Source organism: Lytechinus variegatus, chromosome 2, assembly GCF_018143015.1.
Source record: "Lytechinus variegatus isolate NC3 chromosome 2, Lvar_3.0, whole genome shotgun sequence".
Classification (NCBI taxonomy): Eukaryota; Metazoa; Echinodermata; class Echinoidea; order Temnopleuroida; family Toxopneustidae; genus Lytechinus; species Lytechinus variegatus.
The window spans coordinates 4,692,236-4,720,210 of NC_054741.1; the positions used below are offsets into that span (position 1 = coordinate 4,692,236).

At 38.1% G+C, this 27,975-nt stretch overlaps 1 protein-coding gene across 1 annotated transcript; it reads left to right on the top strand.

Annotated features, from left to right (window-relative positions):
* LOC121407119 (carbohydrate sulfotransferase 1-like) lies at positions 1–27,236 on the top strand. Its single transcript, XM_041598049.1, has 2 exons — positions 1–379; positions 23,883–27,236. Exons 1-2 carry the CDS (start codon positions 373–375, stop codon positions 25,451–25,453), a joined length of 1,578 nt encoding a protein of 525 aa, XP_041453983.1. The 5' UTR covers positions 1–372; the 3' UTR covers positions 25,454–27,236.
* The last annotated feature ends 739 nt before the right edge of the window (positions 27,237–27,975 follow it).

Sequence of the window (27,975 nt, forward strand, 5' to 3'; positions counted from 1 at the left end):
ATCCCATGGTCTCCCTGCTGCACGCACACATTTTTAGTCGTGTGGTCCGTTCGTTCAAAAGCACAGGTCATCCGACCACAAGCACGTTCCCAGAGACGAAGGCTAATCACTCCGTTCCCGACTCAGCTCAGGGAGAGGTCATCAGCAGCGGGGGCCTAAATGTTTCTCGTGCTCGCTCCTCAAATACAGTGTATAGATATGATGCTGTAGCTCATGCGATATATAGCATGGTAACATTCCACCTCTAGTTCTGTCAAAACGGATAGCACGGTGAACATGGTGAAGAAGAAGAGCGAGAGACAATTTTGAGATATATCTTCTCGTTTACATTTCTTAGAGCACAAGCTGTGGAGAAACTTTCATCAAGTTTCGATGAATGGTAAGTCGACTTTCTTCCATCTTGTGTTTCTTCTTGTTGATGTGATTTACTGTTTGGGATGTAACGAGAAAAGTTTATGGAAGGCCATCCATCATGTCTACCGTCACGTCTACGCGATTTGTCGTGAAGACTATAAAGTTCGGAGAATGGATACGGATGAATGAGGAAGCCGTCTTTCGTTAATCATAGTCCACAACAACAACAACAAAGAGAACATAAACAAAACAAGAGCCTTGTTGCATACTATTGCCATATTTTCATTATGAGTGCCGCATGAGCCCTCATTATTTAGCATTGTACAATTAAATGACCATTTTAAATCATATCGTAATTATTATCCATGATGATCTGAAAATATATCCCTGGTTGACGCCCAAAATAATAGTCAATCGAAGTTTCAAAAAAAAGTTTTCTCCGACGTGATCTTAAAAGAACAACAGTAAAACAACAGGAGGGGATTCTTTGGTAATTAAAATACCATATTTAACATGGTAGAGTTACTACTTTTATATAGGGTGTGATTTCGAGAGCTTTACGGTTACCCATGGCGAAGAACCCCCATACCCCAATTTCATCACTTCATTGATCATGTTAGTAGGTGACAGAAACATGTTCGTATTGGCATGTCTTTTGTTTCATTATCATAACGCTCACCCTCCACCCAGTCTTGGTCCTCAAACTGTGTTATTCATGGTCTGTATGTGTGCCCGTGAGTTGTCAATCAGCTATTTCCTGCCCTGTTCTGTACTTTCATGAAATTTATATCGATTGTAATTCAAGTTTCCTCGTGTTTGTTACTTTGTTTCATATGCCACCAACCCACAAAGTACAATTCCATGCGTATAAACTATATTTACAGATAACAAGAGATATATTCATATTTTACTACGTAGGTCCATGAATCTACTGAATGCTTTTTGGTAAAAGTTGAGGCGGTATTGCTATTAGAAAATGACTAGAGATTGACTAGAACATTAAATTGACGGGTCATGCACATTGTCTATGTCAAGTTGCAGTTGTCAATAAAGTCAGTTGATTTGATTGAAGTAGTCTACATTAAAAAGTGCCATCACTCTCCTCATTTTCAAGGCGAAACCCGAGGTTTTTGCCTACTCTAAAGTCAACTCATTAATCCTTATTTTTCTCTAGTTGTACCAGTCCTAAGGAAAAAACTAAAAACACAAAACAAGCACTGAGTAATATACATCTCATGTAGCATCAAGATACGTGTGTATGTGTGTGTGGGGAGGAGGATGGGCGTCTTTATGGCTTCGCCAACAACATACCTGTGCAGGGGGGGGGGGGGCTTGGTGCATGGGCATCTTTCCGGCTCCGGTAATTTCGAAATTAATACAACACAAAACGAAATCTCAATTTATATTATCCTAATTACTAACGAAATAAAAAAAAACCTAAAAATCATGTAAAATTAAACACTCAAATTAAGATTGTCTTATTTTTTAGGCAGGGAGTTGTTTTAATATATTATGTAGTGGTAGTATTGTTAAGTAGACTTAACCGATAGCATAAGCCCAAGGCTTACAAACTCTGCAACTCAAACTAGATGGATTTATGTGTGTAAATTGTATCCGACCTTTCTCCATTGTGTTTCTTTTATGATAAATATGTTCGTTGAGAATGGACGGTTTTTACTTGGCAATGACACCCGTAAAGAAAATAGAAATACAACGAGGTGTTAGCTTTCATGCCTGGCTTTCATGTTTCCATTCTGAGCGCAGAGCGGAGTTCCTTTTTTGTCCCACTGAACTTGGTATGAATGGAGGTGTAGTATGAAACTGTTTCTTTCTAACCAATATGTCTCGGGCAGGGAAACATAACGGGGTGGCCATGGTCGTAAACGTCGCCCCGCCCCTATTTTGAAAACCCCCTTTTATTACTATTAAAAGCTCCACCGCCGAAAGTATGCACCACAATATTCCTCCAATTCCAATTTTGATTTGTCATTGGCCTATATGCCCTATGGTTTCATTAACCTTTACTTTATTGCATCCTGTAAGAAAGGTGCAGGGCCATGGTCACCAAATAAATAATCATGAAACATATGGTTCATACAGCATACTTAATTCAAGACAATAATTTTGAAGGCCTTGTGTTTCTGCACCTTTATAGGGTCAACTCTCCACCCCTTCATCCGTTTTCCCTTTTTTATAACCCAAATAGTCCTTCATCCCTTTGTCATGTTTGTACCCCGCCATTTCTCTACCTCCTTTTTCTCTTTCTCTCTCACTCTTTGTCATAATCATTCTCTCTTTATTCTCTCCTTGGTCTCACGACCCCCACTGACCCCCCCCCCCCCAAAAAAAAGGGGGGGATCAAGAAGTATTTAAATCTGAATGAAGAGATATTTCCCCTTGTCATTCGTCATTCTATTCTGAAAAAAAAATGAAGTAGCAATGGTGTAACAATCCGATACGGGCACCAAACAAAGGAACTCCCCTCTCTTATTCCTCTTTCAAACAATAAACCTCAAGCCTTAATGATAATATACATGTATGTACTATACTATTATAACGCTATCTGACGCTTATATACGAAGCTGTATATACCCTGCTGTACGAGCTGTAAAAATAAACTTGACATCTTGCCATCATCAAGCCGGGAAGGAAGTCTGAATAAACTGCGGCTTCCTTCGAAGCACGTCTTGTACATAAACCCATATGGACAGGTCCAAGATGTTTGGAGGTCACCTGCTCATAAAGGACAGTGAAAAGTAAACATACAGACTATATTATTAGTGAAAATGTGAAATTATGATGTTTTCAATATGTGGTTTAACTTTAAGTTGGCTAAAATATTGTGTTCTCTTTAGAGCACAAGGAGCAGTATTCCTGGTCAACATAATCACATGATTATAATATACCTGGAGAACTAAGAAGATATACCTGGGGAGCATTTCATCAATATTTTGGTCTAACAAGTTGTCAGATCTGATAACTTTATTTGGTTTTGATTGGCTGAGAACCACTGTTACTATGGTAACTGTCGGATAAAACAGGACTTTTCGGAAAAATGTCCGACAAGTCCTTTTATGAAACGTTCCCCTGGTCCAAGGGAAATTATGAGTTAAGTGAGAATGAGATTCCTCTGATGGTGGTCTGGCAATAGAAGAACGATTTTATTGTACCCAAACAATGTCGTATATGGGGGGGGGGGGGCTGGGGCCATGGACCCGCAATTTTTTTACGACCATGAAAAAAAAAGAGAAAAGGAAAGAACATTTTGCCCGATACGCCATATCTAGCCCCCACCAAATTTTTTGCTCATATACGTCACTGCATGTACCCAACGATGGACCTGGTAGATCCGAGGTGTAACATGCGACTTTTGTAAATAACAACAACGTCATTTCTTCTTATTGGTACTGCGATCACCAATTAGACGTATTCACCTATTGACCCCCATCTCTTGTATTTTGTGTTTATTTAAAATGTGGGGATGTCTTTAGAAGCCATGATGAATTTATATACCGTTAAGATGATTGTAATTTGCAGGGCTAGACCATGTAAATGGTAATTCGGTTGCACCAATCGTCATTAATCGCCACTGAAAGCAGATGTTTGGATTGGTCACCTGCGACTTAGAAAAACAAAACAAAGCAAAAACTTTCGTGCTTTTTTAATGTGAGTCTACTCTCCGACTTCAACTCTTCAACCACCGATCTCTTGTTTTTTTCTGCATTATTCTCTCCCGACACCTCATTCTCAAGAAACCTTTCAATGACATGCACCCAGACACCAATTGATTGTGTTTAGATGTTTAAAACCTAAACGAGGATTGTTGTTTTACCAAACTCTTGAAGAATGGGAACAACTGTCCATTCAAACAACAAGACACTTGAAACTGTCGAGGGGGAAGAAATTACTACGTTGCTAAAGGAGTATATATATATCCTCGTAAAAGACTACTTTCAAAATAATGTGCATTGGTCATAGTGGCTTATTTAATTGAAGAAGCTCTGTTACTGGAGCATTCATGAAGCTGAGTAACTTGTCTGAATGAGTTCAAATTCTACATGTATACATGACTGTGTTTTTACTGTCTTGTCCTTCAACACAAAGAGTATTTTAAAAATAAAAAGATATATAAATTTCATAATAATGTCGATAATGTATATTCAGATTTCATGAGGCAGTGAGCAAGTCGCTTTTTAGACAGTCGATTCTCTTTTCTTAATTTTTGATTGGTATTTTGTTTTGCTTTGCCTGCTGGTATTCACTTCAATTCAATAATGGTGTAAACAAAACTTACATGCATTATGATGACAGTCAGAGCCAGGTGGTTGACAATCGGCATACTTATATGGCATTTCTGAATCATGTTAGTTTCATTCCATTGTGTCAGTGAAATATCAAAGAAAAATGGATAAATATATATTTACAATAAAATTCGACTATTATGCTATACGCAGCAGCAGCAGCTGGTGAAGGCTATTACACTGGTTTGTTTCCCTTGACTTTCCCTATAGGCCTATGCAAGTTCGACTTTAAACTGGACAAAAATAAATTATGAAACAGAATCGAATTTGATATCAAGGATGCATTAAGGATTAGGATTTACTAAATGAAGAATCTTTGTAGTAGGTCCATGGTTTAGCTGACACTTTTTTTTATTCAGGCTTTAAAAGCAACATTAATATCCAGTCATATCCGATTTGCCCTATTTTGACTCGGGGAGACCTCGCTAAGGTTTGTCGTGCCAATTTCCGCCCACCATCCTGTTATCACGGGCAACCACCATACATTTTTGTGATATTAAAAATCAGGTCATAATTATATCCACTAAGTAAATATACATATTTTCCTAATATGAACAATTTAAAAGACCGTCGTATAGTTCATTTATACAATTATAGCCTACATGTTGATTAGTCCTTATTTGAATTCTATACATTTTTAATGGGATTCCGGAGTGAACCCCTGCACTTTTTTTTTCTTTTTTTTTTATAGATTCGTGTATAGTTTTTTCTTGCCATGATTCGTTTGCCTAATTATTTACACGAACGGCCACTATTTTCACCTGACCCTACCCTAGCTCCTCCCTTCCAAATAATGCATTCTTATGTCGCGGGGGTGAGGATATGAAGTGAATCGAAATTTGAAACTATCAAACCACCACGCACGACTCGATGCCGACGTATATTCTCTTGACAATTCAAAAAAAATATAACCAAATTGGAATATATATGCCCACGCATGTAATCTGCATGAGTCATACTTCTATATTTGCTCCTTTATTCTGAGGTAGTGGTTTTGTAGAGCGATACACACAACCCCATCTCATAGGCTGTTCGAGTCAAGTACACCAAGAAGTCGAGGTTCTTTATGCCTACATGTTCTATACCTGTCGCCTAACAAACAAGCAAACAGATTAATAATGTACCTTTAATGCTTTATCAGGCTTTTTGATTGAGAAAGAAGATTGCGTTCTTGTATAGTTTGGGACAATCTGATTAATAAGAGATTAAACGCAAACTGGCGGCTGTACTGATTACAGTAGAAGCTGGGTAATTTCGAAATAGTTATATGCCAGATAGGCAGCTGCTACATCAGAATGATATTTATTTCAAAAGATTGATACAAAAGTAAAGTTCACCCCGAAATTAAGTTTGAATAAAAAAGTAACCAATAAGGCAAACCAATAAGAAAGCTATGTTACTGTTTTATTCAGGATGTTGCAGTGGAGTCTGCATGGGGGCGCTTAAACTGATCAAGAAGAAAAAAAGAAGAGGAAAAAAAAGGAAGGAGCGAAGTGTGAAATATTGTATTTTTTTAAATATTATGTTAAAATCTATTGGATATTTGTAATGAAAATGTCGAAATTTTTGCTCACTCGCTTCGCTCGCTCGCAACCTTTCGATATATATTTTGCAAGCGACACGCCACCTCTTGCCCCCTCAAAATTGTTGGCTCATTGCGCCACTGGGATGTCGGAGCCGATGATGTCATGTTCCACATTTCATACTTTTCCTGCAGTACATGTATATGTATTTTGTTTCATGAATTTTTTTAATCAAGTCATGAATGGTATCGTCCAGTTTTTGTCTAGTCGAATTGGGTAGATCGTTACTACACTGTGATGAGCATCCCTGAGACCTGAGTTTAGTAGTGTGGGTGATGATTATGGCCATGGTATGCGGTGACAGTCATATTTTTTGTCCATACATACATTCTTTCTGCACGCACATCTATACTGCATCTTTCTAACTCTGAGAATTCACGAAGATGAAGAACGGATTGAGAAGTATAAAGTCACACTTCATAATTGCTATGCCAATAATGAAATATTACAATGACACCGAAGTTCGATAATAATAAATAATAGTTACATTTATATAGTGCCTTAAAATTAGCACACTTGAAACATATTGAAATTCGCATTACATTAATATTCTATTCTGTGACAAAAATACATGTGTTTCGGTGATGATGTCACACACTGAAGTTTTTGAAAATTACCAGTAGGTCTGATGTGAGTTCTACTCCAATTAACCCCAACAAAAAGTTTATTCGAATAAAAGGAGAAAAAAATCCAACAAGCATAACACTGAAAATTTTATCGAATTCTGGTTTAGTTGAGTTAGTTTAGTTTACTCCAACGATGTTATTTAGCCGAAATAAATTTTAAAAGAGGCACCACGAACCATTCGGAGGCGGGGTGCGATACAAACTTACAAATTAAAATTAAAGCTGCTAGCTGCTTGTATAAAACTGTAAATTCCTCAAATGTTTACCAATATTTTTCTTATTATTTTTCTGCTATTACAACAAACTTTTCGCCAGAGTGAACTTCCCCTTTAACTGTTTAACACTTCGTAAATGAATGATAACCGTGTTCAGGACGGGCCCTGGGGAGAGAGGGAGGGGGTGGCTGCCGAATTGTTAATGAAAATAAACTTACATCTACTGGTCTTCAGTAGATTTATACACAAAGAACAATGTGCACGTATATTCTCGTCTGGAATTAAAGGTTGAGTTTATTTTGTCGAAACAAAGAGAATCTATTCATTCACACGACTGATTATCGGTTAATCATTCAAAACAAATCCATCGTAAATCGCAATTACAAACAATTTAAAACGCTTGAGTAAATAGTCATTAAAAAGGATGCTAATAAACGAAGACTTGCCTAATAAACATGATAAAGGTCAAAAGTTTGTTTGAAGTTTGACAAATCTTACGAGATAAAAAGCTTACATTCTTTAATCCCTACTTTGAATATGAAATTGAATTTTGGTGAAATTGTTAGTGTTGCGCTTGTTGGATTTTTCTCTTTTGATTCAAATAAACTTTTGTTGGGGTGGACTTGTCCCATAATCTAAATTGACTTTCGTAATAAGATTGGCTCTTGCTTTAAACTCACACGCACACACATAAAGATTTAAATGTATTCTCCAGTATTGACAAATTTCACAATGGGCATTTGGGGGGGGGGAGGCCGGGGGGGACAAAATGACGCAGAGAGCCTATCGGCCTAATACAGGGTTCAATAGTACGAACCGCAACTCCCTCTCGCCCCAATGTTCGAAAATGTTGGAACCAGTGCCTAGAATAATGGAAAGGGGTACTTCTGTATACGGTATGGATATAATCTGGTAGTTAGGTTAATTGATACTCACCTTTACTCGTAATGACTCTGCGTGTTACCAAATTTAATGACCTCGTTAGAATTAAAATGTCGGTTAATTAGTGAGTTGTGACAAAATTTCCCTCTCAACTGTGGCTTTTATGTCACATAGCGCTCAAATAGACATGTCGTTCATGACGATAAAATTAATAAATGAATGATTTATAATGCACATTCATATTTTTTAAAATCAGAATTCAGTAACTTATCATAATACTGCGCACTTCGTCTGCAACGTTTACTCATGTAACACGTCACAGCGCGCTAGATACGTTTTGAGTACTTTGGTAAAAACGGAAAAAAGGAAGCTCCTTGCTATTATGTTCTGACAAATTATATGTATTTTGTTACGTAAAGTGATGATTCGGTGTTATTTTTGCCCGTATTTCTCGAATTGTTAAGTTACAAACCCAACACTTTAGTAGAAGTTTTCTAACAGCATATAGGCCTTGCTCCAATTCTCCATCAAATTGAGCAAAACGTTGCAACGTAGTGGCCTTTTGACCTGTAAGATAATTAATTGATTACGAAACAGTAGCGCTCTGTCTTCTTCAGCCCTTTAATCTCGGGAAATGAAACATTTCCCTGTCATCTTCTCTAAAACCTCATCCCCGACACTTGTCTTGATGAAAGATGAGGCACAGAAAAAGAGGTGTTCGGGGGGGGGGGGGTTAATCCACAATTGCGTATCGGGGGGGGGGGGTATTCCACAATCGCGTTTCCAGGTTTTACCGGGGTCACCTTCATCATATTTTTTTCTAATAGACAAGCCAAAAAAGGGACGTTACCTAGTTACCAGTTACAGGGAGCATTTTCACCTACAAAAGTTGTCGATGAGCAAACATGACCCCCACCCCTCACACACACGCACACACACCTACAACCTGGTCCGCCATTTCATTTACTATAATTATTTTTCATATCTATTTCTCTGACCATGCTGACTCTATACCTGTCCTGAGTTATGATTTCTTGTTTTTTAACTATGCACTTTCCATGCATGACTGAAATTTTGTATATAAGATTGTTTGGGAGGGGCTCATCATGGGCGTGCTCTTTTTTTAAAGTCATTTCAGGGTTGTATTGCACAGGGCAAGGAGAAGTCAGGCTAGGGATTAGGAATGCAATATATTATTTGGAGACCGTTTCACGGTTTCACAAAAACTGTTTCCTATACAAAGTTCCATGCCTATACCAATTTCAGGTTGACTTAAAGGACAAGTCCACCCCAACAAAAACTTTATTTGAATAAAAAGAGAAAAATTCAACAAGCATAACACTGAAAATTTCATCAAAATCGGATGTAAAATAAGAAAGTTATGACATTTCAATGTTTCGCTTCATTTCACAAAACAGTTATATGCACATCTCGGTCGGTATGCAAATGAGTGAACTGATGACATCACTCACTCACTATTTCTTATGTATTTGATTATATGAAATATTCTAATTTTCTCGTCATGGTCAGGCAAGGAGGTCCTAACTGTCAAATTCGTAAAAATTGAAATATTATATAATTCAAACAATAAAAAACAAAAGAAATAGTGAGTGAGTGACATCATCGACTCTCTCATTTGGATGTAACTGGCTCGTTCATGTAACTATTTTGTTAAAAATGAGCGAAACTTTGAAATGTCATAACTTTCTTATTTTACATCCGATTTTGATGAAATTTTCAGCATTTTGCTTGTCTGATTTTTCTCTATTGATTCAAATCAACATTTTTCTGAGGTCGACTTGACCTTTAAATACTGATATACCAAGTGCAGTGATTTAATACCATATTCGATCCTATAAATGCTTTTGACACGTCCTTGTGACTGCGTATCTTGGTGAAAATTAAGGGAGCCTAGTATTGCTTACTTATTTCAGGAAGGGTGAATAAAGCCCTCGGAAGTGACTGGGCTATGTTGAGATTCGGATTTCTACAACAAAATGGAAGAGGGGTCAATCAAGTGCGTGACAGGTTCTGTCCGCGGTTTAAGTAGACTAATAATTCAAGATTAATACTAGCAATACAAAGCACCTTAACAGCAGACTTCCGAGACATAATTATAGAGAACTTAGAGAAGAATGATGACTCGGGGAGTGAATGCATGTCATTAAATAGTTTATAAAGTTTCAGGTGAGTTAACATGGGCATACACGCGTATTTCATATTATGTCTATTTAGAAGTTGAAAAATATTTATCTGAACTTATAAAAGATCATTACAAATATTAACGAGGAGCGTATCTTATTTACGGATAGTTGAATGCTTGAATAATTTTCATTGGGGTAGAGTATGGAGAGAGAGCCTTTGGAAAATACTGCCAAATTTTGTTTTCATTCTAGTATGTTTGTAAAGGAATAGGAAAGGTATCGGTTTTTTGTTCTGCAAAACCGTTTAATATTAGCAAATTGTGTCCTTCTTAAAGATGTAGTGAAATGGAAACTTGTTTTGTTTTCTTGTTAGATGTTAAAAATGGGGGTCAAATAGTTCTCAGGGAGATGATGGGTAGTCCAATTTTGAACGATACGACAGATGCTATTGGACCTCCACTGTGGGCGCCCTTTTCAAAAGAAAAGGCCAATGTACAAATATTGTCTGGGAAGTATAGATGACCTAAAAACCGTCGGTCCTTTGGTTGGTTACTAGTGAGAACAAACTTGGCACTGGTAGACAGTTAACTTAATCCCTTGTATCTCTGAATCTAACTAGCAGAGAAATAAATTATCAATTTAAAACAAATGAAGAAAATCAAACAATAAACGGAGTTATCTATTAACATTTAGATGACAGATATATAAAAAAAAACATGGAAATGACATGATCAATCACTGAAAACCAAAATTAATTTTCAAATTATTCAGTATATATTTTGATAAGTGCTTTCATTAGTAAATCCACTTTTGTCTGCTACTGAATGCATTCACTGCTTTGGCCATGCAGGGTATATAGGCTCTGTATGATATCTGTATGATATAGGCCTACATAATGATAGGCTAAGTCATCGTCGTGTTCGGAGGGTTTTGTTATTATGAGGTGTAGGCCTTGGTGTTTTTACTTTTCGATCTGCGTTAGCCTGAAAGTACGTTGATATACTCATTTCAATCCGGCTTTCGTAACGGATATTCGACTGAAAATTGTTTAATACATTTAACATACTTTATCAGGGATGAAATTTCACATGGGCGCATGGTTGGAATGGTTCTTATAGACTGACAAAAAGCCTTTGCTACTGTAAATAATAGCATACTTTTCAAGAAATTAGAAGTGATGGGTTTATTTTTTGCATGTGTGACATGGTTTAGTTCTTATTCGTCTAATCGTCATCAATCAGTTAAAATGCAGACGGTACTATCTGATTCACTCGCTGCTAAATGCGGAGTTCCACAAGGAAGCATTTTAGGCCCCATTCTTTTATGTGTTATATTAATGATATGTGTACTTGTGTTAACGAATCTAAATTGATTTTTTATGTTGACGATAGTGTCTTGCTATATTCAAATAGAAATCATATGACAATTGAAGAAAAACGTAGTGCAGAACTTGCAAATTACATCGAATGGATGACAACAACAAGCTTTGTTTACAGGTTGGGAAAACAGAAAGCATTTTATTTTTTCAAAAGGAAAGTTAAAATATACACACGATTTCATGTATAGAATTTAGTGTCATCGATTATGCCAAACCGTAAATACTTTACACCTACAGTAATTCGAGAAAACGAAGTGAGCGAGCATAGAATTACATCCATGCATCTATGTACTTAAAGGTCAAGTCCACCTGTCCACAATGTTGATTTGAATCAATAGAGAAAAATCAGACAAGCACAATGCTGAAGATTTCATCAAGATCGGATGTAAAATAAGAAAGTTATGACATTTCAAAGTTTCGCTTATTTTCAACAAAATAGTTATATGAACGAGCCAGTTACATCCAAATGAGAGAGTTGATGATGTCACTCACTCACTATTTCTTTTGTTTTTTATTGTTTGAATTATACAATATATCACTTTTTACGAATTTGACGATTAGGACCTCCTTGCCTGAAATACAAAATGTTAAAATAATGGAATTCCACGTGTTCAGGGAGGAATGAAACTTCATCTCACATGACAATGACGAGAAAATCAAAATATTTCATATTTCAAACAATAGAAAGCAAAAGAAATACTAGTAGTGAGTGAATGACATCATCGACTCTCTCATTTGGATGTAGCTGGCTGTTCATATAACTGTTTTTGTGAAATGAAGTGAAATTTTGAAATGTCATAACTTTCTTATTTTACATCCGATTTTGATGAAATTTTCAGTGTTATGCTTGTCTGATTTTTCTCTTTTTATTCAAATCAATTTTTTGTTGGGGTGGACTTGTCCTTTAATTAAGATGATTGTTGTTGTTTTTTGTATATAAATATGGTTTGTCCGTCTATAGATAGGCTCTATTCATAGAATTTCCAAATGTCCGTCAAATATTTGTCTCTTTCTGCGGAATAAAGCTTGAAAATCAACCTTAAAAAAGAAATTCCCGGAAACTCATTAAAATTATAAGGAGTGGAAGCACTTCTCTTTTAATTAGGAACCAAGCTAAATATTCGGAGGTGGGGTGCGATACAAACTTCCAAAGTACAAAGTCACCCTACTTTCCGTCCACACATCAACGAACGAGTAAGTTTGAGGTCATTTCTAACATGCCCTGGCGACCCTCCCGACATCTGTTTTATGAGTGAAATATCAAGATTGAGGGCAAGTAAGTTGAAACGTATTGATAATAAAAATGTACTTTGAATTCCTGTCATTGCAAACACGGGTATTAATTGTTCTAGAATTACGTTTTGCATCGGTTTTCGTGAGGGAGTCCTATTACTTGAGAAATGACCGCCCTGGTTTAAATTGTTCGGGTCACTTATACGATTTTCTTTCAAACTTTTTTTTAATACGAATGAATATTATACACGGGGTCAATACCAGTTTTGTAAAAACAAGTAGAATGTCGCAATATCTTAATATGAAGAGATAAAAAAAGGAGGAGTATGGATGGGGTAAGGAAGGAATCGCAATGAAAATTATTTGTCTTGGTATACTTCACTGTATAGTCTTAAAGCTACACGCAGCGACACCTGCGAAACCCACTTTAAATCGATCGATGGAACTATCGTAAAATGATTTGGTAGGTCTTGGACGGTTTCGCCGATGTCACCGTCCACAATCTCGTCACCGGACTCGGCGCGTCTTTTGATGCAGGCCTGGAAGTCCACCTTAACCTGAATTATGAAAGCGCGTGTTATCATTGGTTAGGCATCTATTGGTGTTGAATTTCCCCGTGAAAATCCACTTTCTTTATCTGGATATGGGCACTTGACCATTGAACTTCTCTGACCTGATAAACATGAAACCTAGGCCTATTGGGGAAAGCCCCGCTGCCAGATGTCGCTTTAAAATTAATCCCAACTGTGTAAACAGTCCCACATCGTATAGAGTCCAGCTATTTCTTTATCCATAGGGGCGTCGTATCAATTATTGTACTTTACTTGTATGACGAATGAAAAGTAGATTCTGGATATGGGGGTGATGACGTTTGGGGTCGCTTGAAATGGGGTGCGTTTACACCAGGAGGTCAAACTACTGTATAACACCCGCGGTTGACGAGAGATTTAAAGTATGACGCAGATGTCTAAAATTGCATCAAGTTTGGATGAAGCTTGCACGGTGAAGGGGGGGGGGGGCAGGTAGGCGTGGGGCGGGTGCCTGTGTATTTTATCGGGGCAAAATTGCACCTTTTTTCAATTAAGTAATAGAACTATTGAGGTTTATAACCCAGCTTCTTGCTTCTTTTCATCTTTTGGCTTCCTTTCCTATTCCTCTTTCATCTATTTCTCCTATTTTGCTTCACCATGCACTTAAAAAATATAGGGCGACCACCCCTGCCACCCCTGACAGCTTAAAGTTCAGTTTGATCTACCATGTTTAGAATGCCTTAATCACGTACATATTCCAATGAAACTAAAATTAGTCTGGTTTCAGGCAAAATTGATATAAAATGATAGCGTGCATCTACTAAAATCCCATTTTTCGCGTTGTTTGTCTGTTATTCTCTGCTGTTGAATTTCTTTTGGAATTGTATTTCCTCGACGTCTTGTTTTAATATAGGCATACAAATATTGAAGAAGAATGTGAAGGATTAACGAATGTATGAACAAATAATATTAGATATTTTTGTGGCGTCGCATGATAGCCGGTACGATCCAACATTTGTCAATACACAATTTATTTGGGGTTTTTTTTGTTGGTGTACCGTGATTTTGACAGTTTGTCCATATTGCAGACTTAAATATTTTTTTCATACTTAACATCATCCCTTCAATATCCCAAATGGAGCAAGCGACGAGGAGAGAACCCCCCCCCCAAAAAAAAAAAAAAAAAAAACCTTGAACATATCACTGGTGAAAGAAGGTTCATTTTCGACGACCAGAATTAAGCACAGCCATCCCCAATTGCAAGAACAAAGCCTGAAGCACAGAGGGTACTATGCCAAAGCTTGTGGTAAAACTCCATTTATGTAATCAATTCAATTATCTTTTTCGTTTTTCAACTCCGATTCTTGGACACCAGACCATGAGTAACAAGAAAATCATTTTTTGTAAGAACTTCCGGATACGCAGACAGTTTGGTGAGTCAAAGACAATGGATAAAAACACATATTGCTTCAAGCATCATGAGCATGGAGCTATGCTTCAAGTTTATAAGGGAGGGGAAGACTGTCTCCTTCCACCTGCTCATTCTGACCCCTTTCCTCCAGAAGATTAATTATACATGTATATGGGCAGACATGCATAGTCAAATCTGGTTGACTCGCCCCCCCCCCAATAAAAAATCTTTCGATTTGAAGACACCCCCTTTCACACCTTGAAAGTTGAGGGACTAACAAGTCTCATTTCGATTTAATTTTTATGGAAAGGGGTGGGGAGAAAGTGCAGGGAGGGGGAGGAGTTTGAGAAGGGGCTGGCAAATAACTAGCGAAAAGACTGACCATGTTATTTGACCAAGCTGAGAGACTCGCAACTCAAACCCTTGTGATTGATAGAAAAATTTATTTATGCGATCAATGCATCAGACCTACTCATATGTTCACATGCAGGTAATGGTCTTCTGCCGGCGAAGTGGAGAAAGAAGAAGACTGAGATAAAATAGAATGTGTTGTGGTAAAAGTCGCCCCCCCCCCTCCGAAAACGACCTAACAAACTTGTTGGGAAAATCGATTTGCTGATCTTTCTTTGTAAATCATCTTCATGTAATGATGAAGATATAGGGTATTCAGTTTCGTTATTTTAGTTTGTATTGCTTTATTCTCCGTCACTTGAAATCCTACCCCAGCAACAGAGTGAAGGGAGGGGGGGGGGGGACTCGGGTACTCCTGCACTTCGTAGTAATATACAGGATAACCACAGGTCTATGCTACATCCATTGTTATTTGTTTGTATTTACGCCTTTAATATGAAACGGAAACATTGTTTCCTGTCTGAAATGATAATTGGTGTCTTGTTTTGTTTGTTTGATTTCTCACCTTCTTGGGGTTTTCCGATCTTGTAGAAGGCATCATTACCCAGTGGTCTGGTAGGAATAAAGAGCATCCGTTCTCGTCTATTGCGAGATGCCTTATTTTCACACCTTTTGATAATGCCTCATGTCTTGAATGGGCAGACTACAAAACACAATCAGACACAACAATACAAGGCGCGCGACCAGATAACGCCTGCATGGGGATTGTTTTTTAAAGCCGTTCGCAAGTTATGAACGACTCTATGAACGACTGGTAACCCTTTCTTCCGCCAGAATAACGATTTCATAGTATTACTCCTGTGTTGCTGACTAGGTTCCTTAAAGAACAGCATCTAAACATGCCTTTACTTCTGTGCGACTACATCAAACTTCTGAAAGCTCTCATCGGCATGTATAAATTTTCATTTGAATAAACACTTACCTATATAGTAAAACAAAGGTCAAACAAAGTGAAGCAATAAATGGGCCTTCAGATTCATATTTACAGAATATTACAAAACAACTAGGTATATACATATCACATATTATTACAATAGCATAGCTAAAATGAACTAAATGATCAAAACATAATTTGATTTGTCAACAAAAATTAAAAAAAAAAACAATAATAGGTTTATAAGTGTCTGTGGAAAAAATATGAATAAAATAAAATAAAATACGAATCAATAAATTAATAAAAAATAGGAAATGAGAAGGATTATTAAGTTGAGATCACTAAATCTATTTAAGCGAATATCAAATCAGCAACACAGTCTGTTAGCGATAGTTCTTGTTACTTCTCATTTGGTGGATGAATACATTGATATTACCAGGGATACCAGGGATGTGTGGAGCGTTGTCTCCCAGGGGATTAGTCTTCTGACTTTGAAACAGAGGGTCGTGGGTTCGAATCCCAGCCATGGCGTAATTTCCTTCAGCAAGAAACTCATCCACATTGTGCTGCACTCAACCCAGGTGAGGTGAATGGGTACCCGGCAGGAAGAAATTCCTTGAATGCTTGAGCTCCCAGGCAGCTCAGCTAAAGCTGGGCTGATAATGATAGCAGGGCCCGCTGGCAGAACAGTTTTCGAAACTGAAGTGGCTACCCTGGGTGGATATATCTATATTATTATTATTATTATTATTGATATAGTATTGGTCATCAAAGATTCATTATCCTGAGACACTCTTATCCGTTTGAATTTACTCTGTCTAATAGTTAGAATAAAAGCTCTTACTCTTCACAAATACTCTTTCATCAAGTTTGATCAAGATCCTTGAAAATTGGAACCTCCTGAATGTGATAACCACTACCGTACTTTTTGGAGACAGGGGGCAGAGTACCCCTACCTCGTCCTCAATATTTTTGACGATTTCTTTTCTTGTGAAAAGAATTTGGCCGGGAATGTACTTTTAAAGTGGTGATGAACTTTGAACTCGGTGACTTTGACCTCTTTTTGTGGGAGGGGTAAGAAAATTTGAGCCCCTGCTAACGAGATTTGCCATCTACGCCAATTATGATTGCTTTAGCATTTGAGTCGTTTAAATGTTCCCCCTTCCCGTATTTAATAGGTCAGACGTGTATTTCCGTCCTTGTTTTATCGACCCTCTCAGAATTTAAATTAGGGGGTCTAATTACAGTTTCCGACATTTCGTTTCCGTAGAGGATGATTTTATTTCATTCAAAACACATCAGTGAATATTTTGACACGTCACGAAACATTCAAGTAATATCATTGATATTATTTTGCACGCAGTTTCAAGTAAAGAAAAATAATTAAAAAAATAATGTTCGACAGTTTTGAATGGAACGTAAGATGTATGGTCGTGGTATCACTACTGTTTATAGAGCAAAGAGCGCCCTACAATACTTGTGCAAAGATAAAATTTTATACTTTTATAATTCTTACTTTTATTTTGTGACCTCATTTGAAAAGGGCAGAACTGTCGACTTGCAGAATAAGGAAAATTATTTTGAGAAGGTTTGAATCGAAGCATAATGGATTCTTGTAAGACAAAAAAATAATAATTAAGCTGAGTAAAAGTGTGAGCAAAATAAAGTTACATGACAGATAGTTGTAAATTGTACATTTCGACAACTAACTTGAACAAGTCACCCCCTCTAATTGCGCGTCTGTCTTTAAATTTCAACTGTCATGGCTCCTTTAATCATTCATTTTTGGTACATTTTGCGAACATACTACACCAGACGAACTGCCATTCATCTCTACATGTTGAATGGACCCCCGCAGCATAGCATGCAACAGGGCAACGGGTTGTCCAGGAATTCTCTCAGCAGTTTGATGGGTTGATATGACAGGCAAGCTTGAACTCGTGTTTTCGCCCGACTTTTAAAGGGGTACACCCGGCTGAAATAACCAATATTATTATTATGTATATTTGAATGGACAGTGATGAATGTAATGATCTAGTATGATGAAGCAAGTAAAATGATAAAAATGTGAACTTTAAAATTGTCCATTAATTCGCTGAACATGCAGTTTTATGCAATATTATGTAATGAGAGGATCGCTGTCATCTCTTTTTTTTTTTTTTGGGGGGGTTAATGTTATCAAATCACAATAAAACCTATTCGAAATGTGCCTGCTCCAAGAATGTAAAAGACGTGCGCCCAGTGGTCATATTTAAGCTTTGATAGGGTGCATGAGTTTGACATTCAAAAATAAACAAGCAAAGCGAGTTAGCAATATTAAGTTGACAAGTGAAAATTCTAATCTACCATGCAGTTAGTCAGTGCGTATCAAAAAAAGTTTACACTTTGAAAAAATCCTGTGAAATTATACATATGTAATATCCTGAAGATTTTTCCACATTTTAACATCGGTACAGATCCATTAATGCAAATGACGATATAACTGTCGAAAAATATTTCCGCTTGAGTGAGCACCACTTACTTTTGAAAAGTTAGTGAAAAATGATTTGCGCAGAACTTTGAAATAGTTGTGCGAATAAAAGTAGACCTTAATCATGAAGAGCACATGGAATTTAGCAAGTAAAACTGATTTGAAGATACCTTCTACCTTCTTTGACTTGTTTCCTTACCCAAAACACTTCGGAGAGTGCATTTCGCCCAACCCACTCCCCCACACACTGGGGCCATGGTGACGATATTTGCTTTTCACTGAGCTGTGATTTACATGGAATGGCTTAAGCTTGATTTTCAGTTTGTTAATCAGTGCTAAGCTTGGGAAAAGTGTCGAGAAACAAGTAATAAATGAAAAGTGAAATGTAAACCCACTTTCAATGATAAAAAGTTAGTGAAAAAATTCTGGAGATGTCTGATATAAACTTTTCTTCAGAGTCAGTGATGTCCTCAGATCCAGCTGGCAAAAATAGGGTTAAAGGTTGTGCTAACTCGGGTGCTAACTATGTGTTGAAATTTCAATTTTGGTGGCAAAATTGTTACAAAATGCTTGAATGTATCCGTTTTATTTCAATTGGCTAAAAGTGCAAGGGAAAAGTATGATAAATCTTTCGTAGGGTAAGTTTGATTTCGCCCTTTCCCCTTTGTACAGAATGAAAACAAGCATTTCTGCGCAAACAGATTTCTGCGAGCTTTACAGAAATGGACAGTGCTCACTCAAGTGTAACATTCTGACAAAACTTTTACCTCCATTGGATAGATGAGACTCAAACCCAAGATTATATGTGAAAAGTTTACCCACATGTTGTATATTTTTTAATTCCCAGGGTTTTTTCAAAGTGTAAACTTTTTTTGATACGCACTGTAAATGAAATTCGGTGGAAATTATGATGATGAAAACGAGCAATTTGACCCAAAATACCACTATTTCAAATTCATTTTGATCAGAATTGCTCGAAGCCTTCAAATGTGTAGTTTCTGTCATTGTATGTTTTTTTTTATTTTGTATACAAAACCCTCTTTTCGATTGTTGATGTCCTCCTTTAATCCCGAGTTTCACCACCCGTTACCATGGTTACTCCTCCATATTATCTATAATCTTTCAAAATGATTGTAATCTTTTTTTCTGCATCGCCTTGTTCCAAAGTAAAGAGTGATGTATTTTCAGTGGGCGGTATAGTGATGCCCAGTAACGTTTGTGTGAATATCAAATCGACATTGATTCTTTTAAAGTCGACATTATTTAGGATCATGACGTTATTACGAGCATATCATGAAGTAAAAATATGAAAACAAGCATCAATGTGATGTTTTTAAAGAAAAAAGGGTCTGTTTATTATCTTGTTACGATATGAGAAAAATATCGAGGATAAGGTAGTTTTATGACTAAGTCTCCAAGAAGAAATTCACCCTCATAATCTTCATACGCACAAGACTCGGTCTCTTTTGCATATATTTCTGATTATCTGCTGATGATGTGAAATATTCATCTATATTTTTCTCTAATAGATTTGGTTTATCCAGAGCTTCTTATTTGGATTTTAAATTTGAGTCGGATTTGTTAACTCATTGAGAATGCTCTCTATTTTTGTTTTTCTCATAATCATTATCATCATCATTACCACCACCTTCACCACCACCATCGTCGTCATCATCATCACCACCACCAACGCCACCATCACTACCACCGATATCAACCAATTTCGAAGCGTCATCGCAGTCGCCGTTATAATCGTTATTTTATCATGTACCTCGTGACTTTCCTTACCAATATCACGATATTACCGACATCACCGTTGTCACCAATTCATTGCCCTCGCCATTTTTATGAACGTCATTCTCGCTATATAAAACTGAGAATGAAGATGATGACGATGGTGATGATGATGGTGGTGATGTGATGATGATGATGGTGATGATGATGATGATGATGATGATGATGATGATAATGAATATTAAAATCATTATAGTGACCATGAATGCCCACAACAGCAACGAAGGTGGTCATGCCAGCCTGACACTTGCACAATTTTGTGTCACGCATTGGCACGACTCAAGTCGTGCCAGTGCGCAAACTAGTCGTGAACTGGCGTGAAGTGTGCGTAAACACGTCGTGACATGTCGTGACTGCGTGCCATGTCGGGACGAGAATTTTGAAATGTTCAAAGTTTTGGTCACGACAAAATTTAGCCACCGGGTCGTGAACTATGCGCAAACTGTTCGTGAACTCGTCGGGACGATGCAGGAGGATGCGTGCCATTGCGTGGCAGTGCGCGCCATGCCACGACTGTCACGAATGGTTCACGAACAGCTCACGTCGTGTTCACGAATAGTTCAGCACGACACCGTCCGAATTGCGCAAACTCGTCGTGCCAATGCGGGAAGTGCGTAAACTATGCGCAAACATTGGCGGCGGAGCAGAAGATTATCTTTTGTGTTTGGGGGGACGGCTATTGTTGCGTCCCCCCCAAACACAAAAGATAATCCTCTGCTCCGCCGCCTATGTGCGCAAACTATGCGTGAACTCGTCGTGCCAGTTCGTGTCAATGTGGACACTGACGTGCACGCATTCGTGAACTATTCGTGAACTCGTCGTAAACTTGTCGTGAACTATGCGTGAACAAGTCGTAAAACAGTGCGGGAGCCTCCCAGTTCGTGCCCCAAAATGGCACGACTTGCCACGACAAAATCGTGGCCAAAAGTAGTGCAAGTGTCAGCCTGGCTTTAGGATATTTGTTTCATCAAAATCTGTAGGCCTATATATTTTGGACCTTTGTCATGATCCAATCACGTACCACTCTCGAGCATGTCGAGTGCACGACCTCTCATTTTCCTTCACTTACCAACCAGCTGTGGAACCTGGTGTGGAACAGTGAGACAATTATCAATCAAACAAACATAAATTATCAACAATATAAAGATGCTAAGTCAGACTCATTTCTGTATTATGAATGGAAAGACCTACTGTGTGTCGTGCGTGCGCTCAGAGGGGGCAAATTTGAGAAAAGAGGAATTTGGGGCTTCGAATTGTGAACACAAGCTGTGAGAAAAATGGTCATATGGACCCTCTCTATCCAAGGTTTCTGAAGATGGCTCATATCACGTGGAATATTCAGCGAGGCAGGATATTTAAAGCAAATATCTAGGCTTTTTAGTGATGTATCATTTACTGAAAGTAATTACCAACTCTCACTTCCCTGGAATAAACGAGCATGCCATGTTTGTAGCCCCATCACTAGCCACGTCAGATATCGTAGGTCGAATCCCCAATCAACCTTGGAGCTTTGGGCTGCGTTTATGCGACCTCGACCCAGAATCATGATTTGAATCACAATTTGAATCATGATTCAAAACAGCAGCATGAATCACGATCCGACAGAATCAGCGTTTATACGACCATCTTTCTAACGCTGTTTCTCCCTTGATTCGGGCCGATCCAGTGCCCATCACAGTGCGCAGTTTGACCCAGGAAGTATAGGTCAACATTTTCGCACGTGTTTCTAACTTCACGTCGGCTGCTAGATTTTTGCTGCCGCCGGAGCTAACGAGCAAACGTTTGTGCAAGTGCAACGCTTACTCGGCTTCTGAAAAATAAATCTTTTACTTCCAGAATTCCGTGTATTGTACCTCATATTGTTTTTGATCGGGAACCAGAAGGGGTCATTATCCTCCCTCCCACCTCCCTATCGATTTTTCTTGTCTATGATGGTCCTGTACTGGGCATGAATTCTGTTAATTTTGTCTCGACAGGCGGTGCCACATCTCCGTTGAAATCCCTCCCTCGCAAGCGCCGCTGAAAGGGATCGTCTTATTTCTGTGAATCCCGGTAAGGGATGCTTGTGCTTCAGGCTGAGCCCAAAGCACAAGCAGAGCCCTGAGTTAATTCATCGTCGATCAGTCCAATTTGTGCCTTTGGAACTTGAAGAAATGATTGATGAAAACAATGAAATATACAAATGACGCTACAGTAAACCCCGGGGGTACAATACACAGAATGATAATTCCTAAATGCTGGCAATACTGCTTCACGAAAATTAACCTGCACGAAACACAGCGCGCGCCTTTGAGTCGAACCCGGAAGAAGCACGACACAATGACGTCATAGAATCATGATTCAAATCACGATATCGTTTATACGACCTTTTTCGTTCGTGATTCTACAGAAACGTCTTTCCAAACGCCCTTTTTTTCGTGTTTCATGTTTGTGATTCTAATCATGATTATATTCAATTTCGACTAAACGCAATCGTGATTCTGCAGAATCGTGATTTGAATCATGATTCTAATCATGATTCTAGGGTAAAAAAGTGTCGAATAAACGCACCCTTGGTCTAATCAAATTATTTTGTATAAAGAGAATCCAGAGAATTTCTTTTTAAGAATTGGGGTTAAGATAAATCTGAGAAATCTGAGAAACCGAGAGCATAAATATTGACCTTAAACGGACAAAAGCAAGAAACTTTGGAACTTTCATTTGTTTGGTGAGGAAAACTAGGCGTTCCTTGTGGGAGACAACAAGCCATTAGTCTCGGGAGTCGTTGTAGACAAGACAAACACAGCCACATTCTCCAGGTGAATGAAATCAATAAAATCCTAGATCCCCTCGTACCTAGGGAGTGTACCATTTGGTCTGCGATCCTCTACCCTGTTAGCTTCCAAATGCTGACCAGTGTTGACCAGCAAAGGTGTTAGATATGAGCAGTTGTTGGTATACTCATGAACCTACTACTCTGGGTATATAGTAAGCCAGGGGGCTCCCGGCCGCGTAGCGGTCGGGAGCCCAGGTGGGTGTTTCATAAAGCTGTTCGTAAGTTAAGAGCGACATTAAGAACGACTGGTGATCCTCTCTTACGCGCTAAACCATCGCCTATGGTGTGTACCATTTACCAAAAGAAAGGATCACCAGTCGTTCTTAAAGTCGTTCTTATCTTACGAACAGCTTTATGAAACACCCACCATGATCGTACGTGCAATTTGGCATACTCACCTGACAAGCGTTAAATAGTTAAAACAGAAATCAAGCACTTACCACGATTATATGGTTGATGGTCTAACGAGTGGCAGTTTTTCTGACATCTGGGCACAGACTGGAACCTCAAAAAACGAAAAGTTCTCTCCTACCCCCGTCTCGATCGGCCATTTTGTTACAATTCATAACAAAAATGGCCGATCGAGACGGGGGTAGAAGAAGAGAACTTTTCGTTTTTTGAGGTTCCAGTCTGTGCCCAGATTTCAGAAAAACTGCTACTCGTTAGACCATCATCCATATAATCGTGGTAAGTGCTTGTTTTCTGTTTTAACTATTTATTCGGAGAATTGTTTTACTTTAATTATTCACGCTCTTCGCGTTTTCCAATAAGCTTCATAAATATTGCCTCTTAGAGCACAAATCGAATTCTTATCAACAGACCGACTTTGACCATTATTTTCTATCCTTCCTTGATTTATAGGTATTCTACGACTTACCACGATGATGTCACGGAAAAGGAGATGCTGCTATGTCTTCACGGCTCTCGCGTTCACCTGTGCATGCTCAGTGGTATTTCCACCGCGTGACATGCGATCGGTGTTCACCGACTACTTGACGCGCACCCATGGGGAGACGCGGAGGCTTCTGCAGAACAATGTCGTGAAATCGGCTTCCACTGCGGAAATTCGGGAAGTACCAAAGAAGGAAGCGAGTAAGAACGAGAAGGAGAAGTACCGAGTGCCGATCTTTTGGGACGACGGCGAGTTCATGAATGATGACGAGCTCGAGAAAGATGATGATCGTAGAGATGAAGAGAAAGGGCACGTGGTCGAAGCAAAGAGTGCGCTAACTGAACCTCACGTAGAAAGGAACAAAAGTACCAACGTCGGCAGTGGTGCCAAAGACTCGGTTAAGTCGAACCAAAGTAAAAATATACCTGGTAAGACACAAAAAATAAATGTTTCAATGAATGACGGGACGATGGCGGTCCTTGATTACAAAATGTCTCAGTTCCAGACAGTTAAGTCAGCGGTTAAATCTCAGAGTGAAGAAACAGGTGAAACAAATGAGACTACTAACAGGGTCCTTCCCGTTCACCTCCTGATCGTAACCCAAAGAAGATCAGGCTCGAGCTTCTTGGGACAGATCTTCAACCAGAATCCCTGGGTCTTTTTCCACTTTGAGCCCCTGAAACTTCTTGAGATCAAGAAACGTATTTATCCTAATGCTTCATATCTTCTCCAGCATTTACTAAAGTGTCGTTTTGACAAGACTCCTTACCTAACCGATTTCTATAACAATGAAACGCTGCATAGAATGTCGAGTAAAGTGCTATGTTCACCTCCCCTATGTATGACAAATGTGGATTACAATAGTATGAGGTCTAGCACCGTCAAGAAATGCAATCCTCTTGATCCCAAGGCAATGGCCAGCCTATGCAACCTACACCCACACAAAGTTGTGAAACTCATTCGTCTATATAGCGTCGAATCTCTAACGCCTTTGCTAAAAGACAAAAGTATAAACCTTAAAATCATCCACCTCTTGCGCGATCCAAGAGGGACGCTGTCTTCGAGATCGAAGGAGAATCACACGAGCACCAAAGAACTTTCCTTGGGCAATACTCTCACTCATGATGCTACATATATCTGCCGTAGGATGAAACGCAACTTTAACTTTGTCCAAAAGAACCCGGAACTTCTTCGGGATCGATACCTCAGGATCAGGTACGAGGACATAGCTACCGATCCTGAGGGTTGGACCAGGGATCTTTACAAATTCGCAGGAATAGGGGATGTCCCGGGAAATGTGTATGATTGGATCCAGCAAAATACACACGAAAGCACTTCGGAGGATGCGCGTGACATTTATTCTACGCACAGGAACTCTTCGGCCAATGCGCAGGCGTGGCGCCATCACGTGACGTTCCCAGTGGTCAGTGAGATTCAAAACCATTGTGGTGGCGTGATGGAGGAGGCGGGTTACAGGCTAGTCAAAGAAGCTTCTGACCTGCAAAGGACTAATTTAAGTTTTGTTTCCCCAATTACGTGATGTTTATTCACGAATAACTCGTCACGAATCTGTGACATCTTGTATGTACGATGCAATAATAGTATGTGATGATCATGACATTTTTTTAATGATTTTTTAAAATTATGGCGGGCTCGTTGTAGGGCTTCCGGTTGTGCGGGGTGGGTACATGTTTTAATATTAGTGAAAATGTTTTGTTTCGGGGTTTTTTTTTGGGGGGTGGGGTCATCATTTTTTTTTTCACATCTCCCTATGTGTTGTATGTATTTATTCATTATAGTTATTTCGTTTCACTCATTGTTCGTTTTGCAAGGGAGGGGCAAGGAACGGGGCACACGTTGTGAATAATGCCATTGGCATGCTAGTTGATTAACCAGACATTTTTTTTACAATTTATTTGAATTGTCAAACAGCTTTTGCGTGGGTTGCGTCGTTGTCGGGGATGAATAAAAACCTTTGAGATTTTCTTAGTACAGTCTCAAAGCCACCCCCTAGTCATTTATTTCATTTTATGGGGTAGGTTTATTCTTTATATGCAAATATGGAGTGCGTGTTATTATCTTGTGACCAATTTTACTCTCCGTTTTCAAAACAAAATAAGTTTTATCGATTTATAAAAAAAAAGTATTTTCGTGTCTCTGTGATTGTGTGTGTAATTTAATTTACTTATTTATTTTAAGAATGTGGTATTATGCAAAAGACCCAAGAACGCCATGTATACAATTCCCTTGGGTCGGTGTATTTGATGACGTCATCGTATATGAAACGCCATGTATTAAAGTGGGAAAGTGATACTTTTACTTATGATATATTTATTTCATATTGTGTTTGCCTTCGATCTTTTAAATAAGCTTTCATTGACCAAATGTCTCGGTGCTAGTTATGATACATAAGTATTTTTGTAAACGATTTTACGTTAATGATATTTGTTATTGTATTTATTTGCTCTTTTTGGATAAAGAATTTTGTTATAATAATTATGCATTGTGATAAATGGATGTGATTATATGTGTTTTGACTTGAGTTATATCCCTATCCTTCTTTCTCTCTTTGTCACCAGTGTAATGGGTTCTTAGGTCTAGTGGTTAGACCATGGACTTATGATCGTCAGGTTGTGAGTTCGAATCCCCATTCTGCCATTGTCTCCTCTTGATAAAAAGAGCCCGAGAGTAATTTATGTTGATTACAAGATCAGCCATCAGCAAAAGCTGCCCTGCCGAGTTCATACGGGAGTTACCATAACAGAAAACGACAGAACTGTTCATTAATTTAAAGAAAATGAAATAAAAACTTGAAATATCTTTTTATTCCCTTCCAATATCATGACTTGATTAAAGAATCTTTGTCGATATGAGTCAGAAAATGTCGTTGATAGGCCCTACTAAAATTAAATTTCTCCGAAAGGTAACTGAGGAATTTGATGCAAAGGAAAAGAAATGAAATTAAGGTTAATTTTAAACGATTCAAATTCTATTCCTTTCAGTTTTTCTTCATCGTGTCTTTTTAATGTGAATTGTCATATCGGTATTTGTGCCTTTTTAAAAATGATTATTTTTGTGCATGCATGATTTCAAAACAGTACACTTTCATTGTGATTTTAACATGTTTGATATGATGGAATAATGCTTCATCTTTGCTCTTTCAATATGGTGTTGTACTTAAATTCTGTAAAAATGTATTTGTGAGTGGTTCGGTTTTTCAGATAGAATAATCTTCTATCATAATTTATAATAAAATGTCAACATAAAAAAAACACTTTCCTTATCATTATTCATTATATTGGTACTGCAGTTTTAAGAAAGCACGAGGTTAAAGGGGAAGTTCACCCTGAAGAAAACTTTGTTGTAAAAATAGCAGAAAAAATAGTAAAAAATATTGGTGAAGGTTTGAGGGAAATCCGTTAAAGAGTAAAAAAGTTATTAGAGTTCAAAATTTTGGATTTGTGACGTCATAAACGAGCAGCTGCCCCATGTGTTATGTAATATAAAATGCATGAATTTGAAATTTTGTATGGTTCCTGATGACTTAATTTTGTTTTCTATTCATGATCGGGTGTGAAATGATGTGTCTATTGATACACATAAGGTACAGTAAAAAACCATTTTCAATTTTCTGAGAAAATGAAATTTCATTGATTTTTTACCATTCGCTATGTAGGAATGCTGCTCGCATATGACGTCACAAATCAAATAATTGAAATTCTAATAACTTTTTAATTATTTGATGAATTTTTCTCAAACCTTCGGCAATATTTTTTATTATTTTTTCTGCTATTTTTACAATAAACTTTTTGTCAGGGTGAACTTCCCCTTTAAGGTTCAAACAAAACAAAGTCCACCTATCAGCGTGGGTATATCTTTTTTGACGTGTAAAACGGGCAAGAGTCTTGAAATTTTAGCCACGCTCTCCCAGTATTACCCCCCCCCCCTCCCCCCCCCCCGCTGTAAATATAATGTGACTACTGCCTTGGAAGGGTCACGCACATATACTCGGTCGCTTCGGTATACTTCAGAAAAGGTTAGCAATGAAAATTGTTTTGTCTG